The sequence below is a fragment of the Erpetoichthys calabaricus genome, chromosome 15 (assembly GCF_900747795.2).
Source record: "Erpetoichthys calabaricus chromosome 15, fErpCal1.3, whole genome shotgun sequence".
NCBI lineage: Eukaryota > Metazoa > Chordata > Cladistia > Polypteriformes > Polypteridae > Erpetoichthys > Erpetoichthys calabaricus.
In genome coordinates this window covers 51,457,368-51,471,750 of record NC_041408.2, presented here as the reverse complement: position 1 = coordinate 51,471,750, position 14,383 = coordinate 51,457,368, and the positions used below count along the sequence as shown (strand labels likewise).

The 14,383-nt window shown below is 40.0% G+C and overlaps 1 protein-coding gene across 1 annotated transcript in view; it reads right to left on the bottom strand.

Moving 5' to 3' along the window:
- The window catches only part of LOC114665665 (signal-induced proliferation-associated 1-like protein 2), a 310,605-nt gene that overhangs the window by 51,484 nt on the left and 244,738 nt on the right, over positions 1-14,383 (bottom strand). The window contains 3 exon segments of the mRNA XM_051919363.1: positions 4,343-4,567; positions 10,059-10,444; positions 11,687-11,787. Of these exon segments, the coding sequence (XP_051775323.1) occupies positions 4,343-4,567; positions 10,059-10,444; positions 11,687-11,787 (712 nt within the window).

Here is a 14,383-nt window from a genome sequence, read left to right as displayed (position 1 = left end):
GGTCAGATCATTTGCAAAATTTCTCAGCTAATTCTACAGTAATGGGGTGTATTAATGGGAGATGAGACAGACGAGAGGAGTCCGGTGGAGAACTTTGAGAATTGTCTGAAAGTCAGCATCAGCAAAACCAAAGAAGTTCTCATTGACTTTCACTACACCACAGAGCCTCTATGCCCAGTCACTATTCAGGGAGAAGGTACACTGCTACAAGGGGGGGTCCAAGTAAATAATAAGCTGGACTGGTCTAGTAACACTCAGGAACTAGAGGAGAAAGGGTAGAGCAGGCTTTTTTGTCTTAGGAGACGGTGTTCCTTTAATGTGGTCAGTGACTTCCTTTACATGTTCTACAGCAGTGCTCCGCAACCGGTGTGCCACGGCACACTGGTGTGCCTTGAGCCGATACAGGTGTGACGCGGTCAAATAAGACAATTTTCTAACTAAATAATATTTCAACGGTCCTCCTTAGAAACACAATAACGAGAATACGTGCAACGAAATATTCGCGTAAATAGCCTTTTAAAGGTTTCATAATTTTATGTGTCATTTCTCTGAAATAATAAATCCCATTGCCTGGTGCCTGGCGCCTACGACGTAGGCCCTACGTAGTCACCAGACAACTCCGTCGTATGCTTTGATAGGCAGAGCGCTCCGTGCCCTCACCTAGATTCAATTCAAGCCGACGTATTAGTCGTGCTACATCGCATTCACTCGTCTTGCGACAGTAGTTATCATTCATTACTATTAGTTGTGTTGCTGAATTGTGTATGGTTAACGTTCTTCGTGTGATTCATATTTAGTTTTATACCCCTTTAAATATGGATAAATTTTTATGTGGAAAAGATTCGTCTTCACGTACAGATGATGAAGAACCCAGCACAAGTGTTGCAAAAAAAACAAAGAAGATTGTGAAAAGGAAGTACAACGAAGACTACATTCGATATGGATTCTCGTGGTGTGGTGACGAAACGGCTCCAAAGCCACAATGCATCATTTGCGCCGATCAGCTATCAAACGAGGCAATGGCACCCAGTAAACTAAATCGTCATCTAAATTCAAACCATCCCAATTACGCCAAAAAAGACAAACAACTCTTGTGTTAATTAAAAAATGATAAGCGGTCATGCTTAAAAGATCTTGGCCAAGAACTTCGGGTTGCGCTGTCAAATATTGAGCCGAATATAAAACTTTTGTGTTCATTGAAACAAGCGCAGGTATCACATTAATCAGTCATTATGTTATAATAATTATTAAGATTGTATAAAAGTAAATATAGTATAGTTTTTATGTATGTATACTTATAAATGTAGAGAAAAGCCAAGCAAAATGACACCTTTTATTGGCTAACTAGAAAGATTACAATATGCAAGCTTTCGAGGCAACTCAGGCCCCTTCTTCAGGCAAGATGTAATACAGAAAAATAAATGTATACTTATAATAAAAAATGAAATTTTATTGTAAAATTTGTGTATTAAATTAATATCTATATATCAGTGGCGTAGCTGGAGATCATGTTGACCGGGGCGTTGAAAAATGTGACGCCCCAAAGCTTAAAGAAATTTTTTTTTTTGCGCCTCCTCAAGGAACAAAAAAAAGAGGAAACTACCGTAGTTTGGACGCCCCTAAATAGCTGCTGCTCGGAGCGGACCGCCCCCAAAACACCCCCCTCCCCCCCCCCCCCCCCACTGCTATATATTTTAGCTTTTGACGTGCCGCGGCAATTCTAGGAAGAACTTTGGTGTGTTGTAGGTGAGAAAAGGTTGCGGAGCACTGTTCTACAGCTTGGTGACAACCAATGCTGTTTTCTACACTGTAGCGTGCTGGGCTGATAACATCGCTTCAAGAAAGGCCCTCGAACCAACAAGCTGATTAACAAGGCAAGTTCAGTTATGGGATGCCTTCTGGACCCGCTGGAGATAGCGGAGGAAGAGAGAATGAAGTCAAAACTGATGGCCATTGTTAAGATTGCGGCATATTTCTTTCTCTCTCTCTCTCTCTCTCTCTCTCCACGTCATATCAGTGAGGAAGAATTTGGTTTACGTGGGCAACGGAGACTCTTTAAAGTACAGAAATCTTTCTCCTGGAGTGTAATTATAGAGAAAAAAAAAAGCCTGCTTTATACATTAGACTATAGTGGGTTTCTTTGAATATGAATTTAATATCATAATTATAATAACTGTTAAGGATGAAACTGTGCCAAACACCTAAGAACACAGGCCTCTTATTTCTACCATGCATTGTGAGCCGTAAATAGCTCCCAAGGCACTGCCATTGCTGTTTGGCAAGTCACTAAAGCACAGCAAAAGCAATTACACCCCCATTATCTTAAGCTGAAGTGGGGCATATCATCCTCAAGGCAACTGTTAACTGCTGCCACCTTGAATTTTAGTTGGTAATAGTGTTTTTTTTTTCTTTCTTTGGCACTACCATTTTCAACAGTTCTGAGATTTAATTTGTTTAAGCTATGAATCACACTCTGTTCTCGACTTTAATCTTCTTAAATCTCATTCATTCAAACTAAAAAGTTTAATGGTCAAGGAAAGGCAGCACAATAATTTAGCGGTTTGCTCCACTGCCTCTTGGATCCAGCATTCTGGACTCAAATCTCACATCTGATTACACCGTCAAAAATATTAGGCATTTTTTATAAATCTGAGGGTTCTGAAACCAAATCTGGCAACAGAATTGCTTTAACACGGTGTTTCCAAACCTATGGGTTGTCTGACGCTGAGTAGAGAATCACAATAGTATCGATTGGGAAAGGGTTGCAGACACTGTGTGTGTGTTGTGATGGGTTGCTATGGGCACGGGGGAACTTGCCATCCCCAAACTGACAATTGGCCATAAATCTCCATGGGTAACAACAATCCACAACAAACCTCCCAGGGGAACCAAGGGACAACAATCAATGGGGATACTCCAAGAGGAACCAAAAGACAACAATCGATGGCGATTCTCAAAGGGGAACCACCCCAGGTGCTTTTGTAACTTAAAAATATCTACTTTAACTACTAATCAGTGTGCAAAAGTATTTAAGAATGCTAAAGCATTTACTCCTGATGGCTGTACTCACTGTGGTGGCACCCCAGGGGAAGACTGCATGTCATCAATCTTTCTTTCATGAAACTTTATATGAGGGTAAATCAAAAAGTAAGAGCAATTTGAAAATGATGCAGTAGCACCGACAGATAGAAACTAATGCAATACAAAACGCTTACACATTTTTCAATTCCTTTTGCATCACAGAGTAAACACATTATGGACCAATCAGATAAACCTCCTTTGCAAGATCCTCCCTTAACACTGTAAATAAATGGCTTCTTGGAAGCACCTGTAGTCTCATTAAGTGTTATGGGAAAATAAGACTGTAGTGCAAGATCATATAATAGGTAAGAAAATGAGATCATCTTTCACGTAGGACAGTGTGGAAAATGATCAAGTTATAAGTGAGCATTTTTCAGGCATTCATTTCTTGAATTAAATTGACAGTAAATCATGATGACAAATCCTTGGCAGCCTTAACCACTGCTGGATACATGGTCACCCAGGGGAAAAAAAATTCAATGAAATTTCTAACACCAAAATGACAGCTGCATATGTACAGTTATTTCTTTCTTTCTATTTTTTTATAAACTCATTCATCCATTTTCTCCCAAAGGCCAAAAACCTATTCCTGGAGCACCTGGCACAAGGTAGGAGATATCCAGGGATGGGACGTTAGCCCACCGCAGGGCTCACTCACGCACACGGACACACACAGCCATTGACTTTGGATCAACATAGAGCAGTCAGCTCATGTAAACTGCACAGTTTTAGGATGTGGGATACAATCAGAGTGCAGGGCGAAGATGTGACAGTGACTGTGCCTGAGTGGAACTCATTTTCTTTTATTCTTTTATACTTAGGGACTAAAATTCTTTTAAGATATGTCACCTAAACTGACAGAACCTCTGGATATCCTTCTATCAAATACTTCATTACAATACACAGTACATAATATTCATATACATAATATATATTCATACACATAATATATATATATATTCATACACATAATAATATATATATGTGTACGCCTGATGAGCCCAGAATTAGGGTGAAACACGTGTCGCATACTCTTTATATTTTATACATACTCTACATATTTTATATTTGATACAAAACGCTAGAGAGCTTTATAAAATGGGTGGTACAAAACAATTACTCCAGCCAGACAAACCATCAGGTAAATACAATGATAAAATTTCAAATGGTATATTAAACCAAAGATTATTTAAAGGCACAAATATTTATAAATGTATCATTGTTATTATTAAAGGCCTTTTGTTCAGTTTAATTAACCTACCTTCCACATTCGACAATGTTAAGCTCTTCAGGTGGTGGGCTGCCATCACTTTTCTTCCAGCCAATCAAATACTTGCCAACAGCATTCTGCCGAATAAAAACCCTTGGGTCTGCACCAATGATTTGCTGTCCAGTGTTCTGAGAAACTATGTATACTTTAGACGTATCCAGGGAGCTGCTGTTCTTCATACTCCGTGAAGAGGGACTTCCAGAGTGATGTGAGCCACTGAAGGAGAAAAGCGCAAGTGCACATGTTTTAGTTATTTCTTATTTGGTATTTTATACTCATATATCTATACACAGTCATGTGAAAAAGAAAGTAACCCTCTTACAGTTCTATAGTTTTACATATCAGGACATTTTTGTTAAAGGCTCACTAAGGACCAGATGATTTTTTTTTATTACATCCTGTTATGCAAACCCTTACAATTGAAAGAGGGTGTACTTTATTTTTCACATTACTGGGTATTTTATTTATACACACACATATATCTATAAATATATACAGGTATATCTACATATCTATATCTATCTTTATAAATATACTATATCTATATCTATCTATCTAAACATTATCCTCTGATGAAGACTCCTGGCAGGGGTTGAAAGCTCAGGAATAAAAACTACTTTATGATACATTACGTGATTAATTTTTATCCCTTTGTGGATCTCCAGCTGCAAATATAGATATATATAGATATAGATAATATAGATATATCTATATTTAATATATTTAATACATATATATATATATTTAATATATATATTTAATATATATATATATATATATATATATTTAATATATATAAATTTAATATATATTTAATATATATATATATAGATAGATAGATATGTATATAAAACCCAACATCTGTCTGTCTGTATGTACGTCTGCCTGCTTTTCACAAGAGAACTACTTAATGGATTTAGATCTTGTTTTTTCTCTAGAATTTCTTGAACATTACAATTGAATTTGCAACTTCTCTCATTGCGCCAAGTGTCATAGCTTGCTTGCAGTACCGAATTATTTGGGTGAATCCGAGAGAGATGCTGCGGACTGAGGGGTGGGCCTTTTCTCTCTCATGTGCCAACCTCCATTCCAGTCGCTCTCCCTCTCGCGATGTGTTGGAGTGTACTTTGCTTTGCCTCTGCTTAGCTAGCGATACCAGTTTGTTTATTGATTTTTAAAGTGTGTCCTGTTTCACTACTACATGGGCAGAGCCACGGGGGACAGCTAGTATAATATACATATATGGTGTGCAAAGAAGCACCTTGGGGGGTCTTGTCTGCAACTTTTTTCTGTTTTTATTAATTGTTCTCTATTATCGATCATCCTTATTGCGCTAATGACAGTAGTCGCTGCTCTGGCATTGTGCGTTTAAAGTTGGTCTTAGGAATGGTACGCCTGTTGGTGTAGCAGAACACGGTGATGTGTATTGATTGATTCTACTCCTGGACAATTTAAATAAGCATATGCAAATATATGAATATGTTCTGTTTAGTTTACAAACGTTAACATTATACAAAGTTATAGTCTGTTTTTACCTGCATTATTATCAATCTTTAATTTAATATTGTTTTTTGTATCAGCATGCTGCTGCTGGATTATGTGAATTTCCCCTTGGGATAAATAAAGTATCTATCTATCTAAACTCCCAAAAAGAAATGAAGCAAAAGTAATAAATCAACTTTATGGGGAAGGACTAAAAAATAGTCTTCTCAAACCAGTAAATCCAATTCAGGGTTACGAGGGCCAGCAGCAGTCGGTGTGCCAGTCCATTGCAGGGTCCAGTCACGCAAACACCCGCAGTTACATTTAACCCACCTGTCTTTGTGGATGTGTGAGGAAAACCCAAACAGACCCCAAAGGGGTGTGTGTGTGTGTCTATGTCTGCGTGTGTGTGTGTGTGTGTGTGTGTGTGTGTGTGTGTGTGGTGGGGGGGTGGGGGGTGGAGGCTTGACTTATTGGGTGTTCCGCTCCCAGATCCTCATTTCCTTCCCCAGTTAGATAAGCCATCACACTCTCCAGTGTGTTGCTGTGCTCCATAGCTTTACAAATGAGATCACCAATTCACAGGTAAATGGGGGTGGGGGGTTTGAAGTCCCAAACCTCAAATGTATAACGACATGGGGTGGGATTCAAAGTCAAACGGCGTATTTAAAAGGCCGCAGTGCTGCTCACAACACACAAGTGCTGCCACCTATGATAAAATAAAGACTTCATTATCTAAAGGTCAAGGTGCCACATGGTGTAATCCTTCTCTCCTCCGATTAAAGATGGTCATTGAGGCACACGACTTGGTATGAACTGCTCTTTCCTGCAGTATGCCAACCACCTCAAAGCACCATTCCCTCAGAGGCTGCATCTGCTAAGTACGTCAGCATAACATTTTAAAATCTGCAAGCGTTAAAGTCAAGACCTTTTCTACAATTAAAATCGAATGTCATGCAATGTCATGCATATGAATCAAGAGGCAGATTAAGCTTTTACAAACTCGGATTGACCTCCCAACTGTGTTACCTGCTGGATTCCTGTATGAAATCTCTCCCAACAATGCCTTCATGTTAAAGCACGAGGAACGTTTTATCTGTCGAGTTACCATTTTACGAGAATTACACAGAAGGTTTGTAAAACTTAGGTTTCCACTCCCTTCATTGCGCTTTGTGGTGCTTACTAGCTACTTTTCATGTACATTTTGAATGATATTATTGCTGACAGCAGACTTCATACATCTTTATATCGATGTGCAGCTCACAGGTGACACTTTATATTTCACAAATTTCAATCTCATCCGTATATCTCCAACCAGCATAAAGCTACGTAACATGCACAGATGAATGCAGTGAACACGTAGAGAGTAATGAACGACTCCATTTTGGACAACTCACAGATGGAAAACCGATTTGTGTTAATAAGCACAGTACTGAATTCTTTTTTACAATACATTTTGACTTGCAAGTACGTGGGCCATTTCTTCCAGACTTTAGACATTTTTGGTATTTTTTTTGTAATTGTTGGTTTGTACACATGGCCAAGCATATGTCAGTTAGTCTAGAGCAGGGGTGTCAAACTCCAGCCCTGGAGAGCCACAGTGGCTGCAGGTTTTCATTCTAATCACCTTCTTAATTAGTGACCATTTTTTGCTGCTAATTAACTAGACTCAGACCCCTTAGTTCTTTCTATTTCCTTAATTAGCAGCCAAACAATAATGAGACACAAAACGAGCAAACAGGTGACCAGCTAACCACATTATCAGTACATAAAGAAAGGTGAGGGTCTCGGTAAGGTTGATCTCTCAGGTAAATAATCAGAAACAGAAAATCAACAGTTTGGGAAATGTCTGCTGTAACAAAATGAGAGCAGCAGCAAGCTGTGGGATTAAGTAATGGGTTTAATTAACAGCAAGAACTGGCTTCTCATTAAGAAACTGGTTGGAGTGAAATTGGTTAGAGTTTGAAACCCCAGTTTAGCTGGTCATCTGTTGGCTCATTTCACATTTCATTTCTGTTTGGCTGCCATTTAATGAAGAAAAGAATAAATTGAGAGGATTGAATCCTTAAAAACAGGTCTATTAAAATTCAGGGGAAAGCAGTTAATTAGCAGTGAAAACTGGTCACTGATTAGGAAAAGGGTTAGAATGAAAACCTGCAGCCACTGCGGCCCTCCAGGCCTGGAGTTCGACACCTGTGGTCTAGAGCAACCTTGAGAGCAAAAGTTCAAGTTCTTGAGACTGGAAAGCTAGGAAAACTAATTCCTAACAAAGACCGTGTTTACTCAAAATGTTGTGCGTAAGGAAGCATTTTCTGCTTAAAATGTTATTTAATTCAATAAGGAGTTGTGTTAAGCATTCAAATATATGCAAAACAAACATTGAGGCTTACAACTTACACATTTATACATACAGAAGTAGCATGTAAGCATCAAGCTGTTTATTTTCTCCTCCTTCTTTCATGTTTACGGCTGTACGCGGCGTGCACCGGTCCAATACTTTTTTATTATTCGAGTCCAATGGAGGATTAGTGCTTAAACTGGAAGAGGACATCAAGGCCTTAAGGTAAATGTAAAAAGCATACTGATGGTAGTCTCGATTATATGATAAGGATGCAATCTTACTAATAATGTACATGAATATGAGAAAGGTGAGCATCATCAGCTTTGTATGTATTGTTAAAACACTGGCTTCTGTTGGTTTAACCTTTCCTACTTGTTGCAATAAAGACAGGAAAACACTGCAGTGCTTGGGCCTTAAAATGATACGACAAATGTGATGCACGTGCTGTACTCTGCCTTCTCCCTGGTCCAGTTAAGTAAAGCTTTGGTCACTCAGGTGTTAAAACACACATGTAGGGGCAGAGGTCGTGTCGACAACTAGCATTTAAGACGTTTTTGTTCCAGGCACTTTAGGAATTTATGACTAACTAGCCACAGTACCTGTCCAAGACAAGTACTAGAATCATTTTAAAATATTTTCTCCGTCTTTCCCTATATATGTATACCTTCGGTATTCGCATTTATGTGAACGTCTCTTCACTGATGCTCCCTCTATCGAGTGCGTTCCTGTAAAGCCTTCTTCTCAGACACTGTCATTGTTTTCAAGGCCCCTTTCTCGCCTCCAGTCTTGGTTTATATACAGTACATACTCTCTAAGTGTTTTGGGTCTTGCACTTGCACTTCCTCTATCCAAACTGGCCAATCACACCAAAGCCAAACTGACCAATCGAATTGCTCTGAGGGACTAGGTACACAGACCTTAGTTTTTGATTATATTGTAGACCAGTAACAGTGTACTGCACGATAACGTGCAGTGAATACATTTGACTTATAGTTTTCATCCTCTTTCTTTTTCTGTACATTTAGCATTCGTTTGCTCAGAGGTTGATGCGCTTGCTGCTTCCTGAGCAGCTCTTTTTGTCTCCACCATAGCGGCCCGCTTCTTCTCTTCTTTTGTTGGCATCTTTTTGAGTTAAAACTGGTTAAGTCAGTGTTTGTGTTGCAATTACTTAGTATGTTTTCTTTCATTTTTCAAGTAAGCTGGCACTTAAGTCTTCAATCTGCCTCAAGAATGATTTAAGATATGAAGAGGTAGGGGAAGTGACGGCAAAGGTGGTAGGGATGAGAACGGCGCCTGTACACATGCAACACACGGCCGCCCTACTGGTCGCTGCCGAGAGTTGATTCTACAATAAAATAAAATAAAAAGAGCAATAACCTTGGAGGTCAATCATCACCCCGAAAGCAGATATTAGACGTCACGTAGTATATGTGTACCAAATTGCAGGTCAATAGTTCAAACGGTTTGCAAGCTACAGGTGATTTAAAATCCTGGACAGACAAATGAACAGCCATGGTAACGTATTATAGAAGAAGATAAATTGTGGTTGTGAATGGAGCAGACCTCTTTAGCCTTAATTTTAACTGACTTGCTTTTTAAGATTCAAAATCCTTAATTGTTCTTTTTGTTCAACTAGCTGCCAAACATTAACGTACAAGTGCATGTGGGTTATCACGTTAAACAATGGCAGACTTGGAAAAAATAAGTAACTAACCTGAAAAGAAATGCCCTGACTCACAGAGTTCCAGAGGTGACTGTTAATATTAAGAGAGTTTACTGCCAACTCTGCATGTTTCTAAAGATAACTGCTGGCTTTGTAAAAAACTGATCCATGCCCGAAGTATGGCAGAATATTCCATGGTGCAGAAGGCCAACACTGCCTACCTGGAGTGTGACGAAATTTCACTGAGGTCTCCGGTACTTCCGTCAGTGTTGTGGCTGGACGTGATGGCTGACGTGTAGTTTTGAATTGCATACAGTTTGGCAGATTCCTCTTCGGGCCCAGCGTCCTGTTGGTCAGCCCACTGTATCATCTGCTCGGCCCGGCTCTGCAGAATGGACCTGCTGCTGGACAGCTGCACTACACTGACAGGCATGCACGGCGTGGTGTCAATTCCGCTGTCTGTAGAGGCACCCTTAATGTAAGTTAACCCAAGCATTTCTGGATCCATGAGGTCTCCAGAGCCAAAGTGCTTGTCGTCACTGTTGCTTGATGCATTGCTGGACAATGTATTACTGCTGGAATGGCTCGAACAGTTTTTATCACCATTCTGAAAAATAAATCCATTAAAACATAAGTTAGCGCTGAAAAAAGAAAACATGATCACCAAAATAATAATAAACAGAAAAACAAAAAATGCTACATAACAGAGTTGGTAAAACATTTGAATAACTGATGGAACTTTCTTCTTATGGATGGCACAGTGACACAGTGGTAGTGCAGTAAGAGCTCGCATCCCGGGTCCTCCCTAAGTGGAGTTTGCATGTTGTCCCCCAAGTCTGCAGTTTCCTCCCACTGTCCAAAGACATGCAGGTTAGGTGGATTGGCGATACTCAATTGGCCCTACTGTGTGTATGCTTTTGCCAGCAATAGACTGGCACCCTGGTTTGTTCCTACCTTGTGCCCTTATAATGAATGGGATAGGCTCCAGCCCCTCTCACGACTCTGTTCAGGACTAAGCGGGTTAGAAAATGACTGACTGACTTTCCTGTTATCATAAATGTTTTGTCTTGTACTACCAATAGTTTAGGGTGTTCATAATTTCACCTTATGCAAGATAATGGCACAGTCTACTAATATTGTATTATAAACTGCACTTTATGCAGGTAAATGGATTACGAAAAAAAACAAATCGAGTTGAAAGAACAGCAGCCTTAACTGGAACCGTGGCAGTAGTCGGCCTAAGAGCAGACGGTGGCACATAGGTGACCATTGGCGTTTTAGTTTGGCCAGGCCGGGTCATTTGAGATGGGATGAAAACAAAGCCTTTTACACATTCTCTTTGTAAATTTAGGACATGTGAGGACAAGATATCTGCATGTTGCACAGTGTAGACAAAATGGCACCATGGAGATTTATTACACTTCAGGGATAAGGAGTGGGACTGCGAAGCATGTGTTTGCAAGTATAATTCTCACAAGACGCTTCAACTCCCTGTGTCCCTGTGTAACACTATAAATAAATAAACAAAACGTAAGGCAAATGTGTGTTGGGACTATGAAAAAGTAGGTAAAATAAAGACTAGCTTTCTGAATTGCCTTTCCATATCAACACAAATCTCAGTTGTTTTAATGCGTAATAAACTTCATTTCAAATAAGACATAAGAGACCATTCAGTCCTTTAAGCCCATTTGTTTGGCCAATAGCTAAGCTGCGCCAGTGACAGTGAGCACACAGAATGAAGACAAAGTCCTAGTGGCACATGAACCCGGGGCTCTCTAATGCAAGGCAGCAATGCAAGCTCTGTGCCACCATGTCATCAATACAGTTATGAACATTAATGGATGCTCACATGTGTGAGTTTGTTTGGAGAGTCCTTGCCCCCATTCTCCTTTGGTCCTCTGTCTTTCAAAGAGTTCAATATCTTGGTAGATGGGATGTGCCACTTGGCTTCTGTAATAAAAATAGTAATAAAAAAAAAAACAGAAGTCAGACAGTGTCATGATTCTCACCCTTCCAAAATTGAACAGATTAACAATCAATGGGCTACTCAAGTCGCCATGAAAAAGGCATCTACTAAATAATAACAACACTTGTACATGATATAGGAGTACACACAACTTGTAACATTAAAGAAAAAAAAAAAAGGAACATCATGCATAGAAATGAAAAACAAAATGCAGCTTGACGCCTAGCAATAAGGTTAAGGATGTCGGACTCCGCAGCGTGGCATGGCTTCCTCACCAGAAGAGATGGTGTAGTCCATTATCAATATAATACAATGCATAGCCTTCCTCATTATACTTCAGAATTATGGGATTTCAAACAGTGTGCAAAATACCCCATGGTAATCAGGTGGTCTTATTATTGTACAATATGGCCGAGTTCTGAAATCTTAGCCTAGCACTGTAGAATACACAATAAATGAGATATGACAATGCCATCAGTTAGTATGTTAAGTAGACAAATGACATCATACATAGATAAGCTCTCTACAAACAAAAAGCTGGGTCACCTTGTACTTCTGACCAGCATCACACAGAGCACATGAATGTTTATATGATGTATGTAAAGGACCACCACTTCCCTGCTCTGATTCCCTTCTACCTGCCGAATCTGGTTAAGCGGTTTACTGATCCAAGATTCCTCCCATCAACCTCAGTGCACTCCAGCTGACTGCTGGGAACTGAAGTCTTCTCTGCTTCCCAAAGGGATCAGTTTGAAGACTGTTGATGGGCCACCAAATAAAATGAGAGTCTTACTGCCAGGAATAACAGAGATCCTTTGGAGGGTATACTAGATAAGGAGCATTGGGACAGTTCAGGTGAGAGATGGCACTACCCACTCGCCAGCTCGCTCCCTTCTCCTTATGTAAACAAACTAATTTAAACAATGCTTTCATCTATATCGTAGTAACCAGAAAAAGTTCAGGGTTGTTGCTTTAACTACTCTAATGTTCAGGGTGACTTTGACACGTGGTGAGTTATCTTGGTTGTCAGGCGCAGTAGAAGCACGAGTTAGTTGACTGTTCACAGGCTTGGTGTACGGACACACGCTAAAAGTGCTCCGTACTCTGTGACAGAGCAACGACCTGTTAAGCAGCATCCATTTCATGAAATTCAATACAAATGTACAGCTGAATACTTCTGGATGATTATTAATTAATTATTAATGGCTTCTTGATTTTGTCACCAAAAATGGACCATATATGAAAAGTTGGTCTTAGAATTTCATGACCACAAGCTAAAATACCTAAAAGAGAAATATGAAAATGAAAATCCTGGAGGTTGAATTGAACAGGAAGATGTAGAGAGAAATATGACGGAACAGATATGAATTGGCTTCCATGTGGCAGTCGCAGCTTTGGTGACCAATACATCAAATGTAGGGGGAAGGATAGGCATCCTGGCCCAGGATGGAGGAGGAGTTCTTGCCCGACCAGGAGTTGGAAACACTTCTGGGATGTGTGGAAACCAGTACAGTCCTCCCCCAGCAGCACTCTCTAGTAGCACCCAAAAATCCTGACAGGGCTGAGTTCCCGAACACCAATTCCCATGCTACCCTGTGGGTGTCCTGATTGGGATCAGCCCTGAGGAACACCGTCAAGTGTCGTGAGAGAGAGAGAGAGAGAGAGAGATAGAGAGATAGATAGATACTTTATTAATCCCAAGGGTACTAGGGTGCAGTCCATCCATTATGGCCTCTGGGCCGGGCAAGAAATCATCCCCCATCTTAGCCAGGATGCCTGTTGTTCATCCATGGCACCTACACAACATTTAAATGTAACATTTCTAATCTGGGCAAGTCTTTCAACGTTTGTCTTTCATCATTACAACAACACAATGTTAAACGGTATTAAAACAAATTTTCTTCATTCAAGGCACTTGTCATGTTGAACTGCACAAAAATCAATTAAACGTTGCAACCTTAAACATTGCAAGCAGGAGACAAAATGGTAAAATGGTCAACACAGAGTCTAGCAGTCTATTTAGTAAGAAAAACATGGTAGTACAAAAGCATCTGTGAAAGCCATTTAATGTCTATTATTCTCAGGCTCAACATTGGGGGTCAACTGGTTGGTCCTCAAATTCCATTGGAGGATCTGGGCAGCCATGTTGTCTCAGACAGAATCTTCTTGGCTTAAATCACAAGGTGTTCCATAGACGTTTATTTCCAATTTTCCATACACCAAACATTCGCTCTACTAGACTTTTGGTGTGGATATTGGCTCGGCTGCAGCGCTGACCCTGATGTGTTGTTGCATTTGGGTATGGGATGAACAAGAAGTTGTTCTGAGCATACCAACTATTACCAAGTAAAACTCCACCATGGTCTTCTCTTTCATACAAAGAAGAGTTGAGGAAAGTCCTTCCATCATGAGCTACAGCTTTCTAGCAAGCACCAATGTTTGAGAACTGTAAATGTGGAGTGCAAATACCTTGGACATTAACAGAGAACCTGCTCTTGCGATTCCTTTATTCCTCAGCATCTGGTGTTGAAAGACATCTGATGAGAATCATGGCATCTACCTGTACAGCCAATCGCTCCT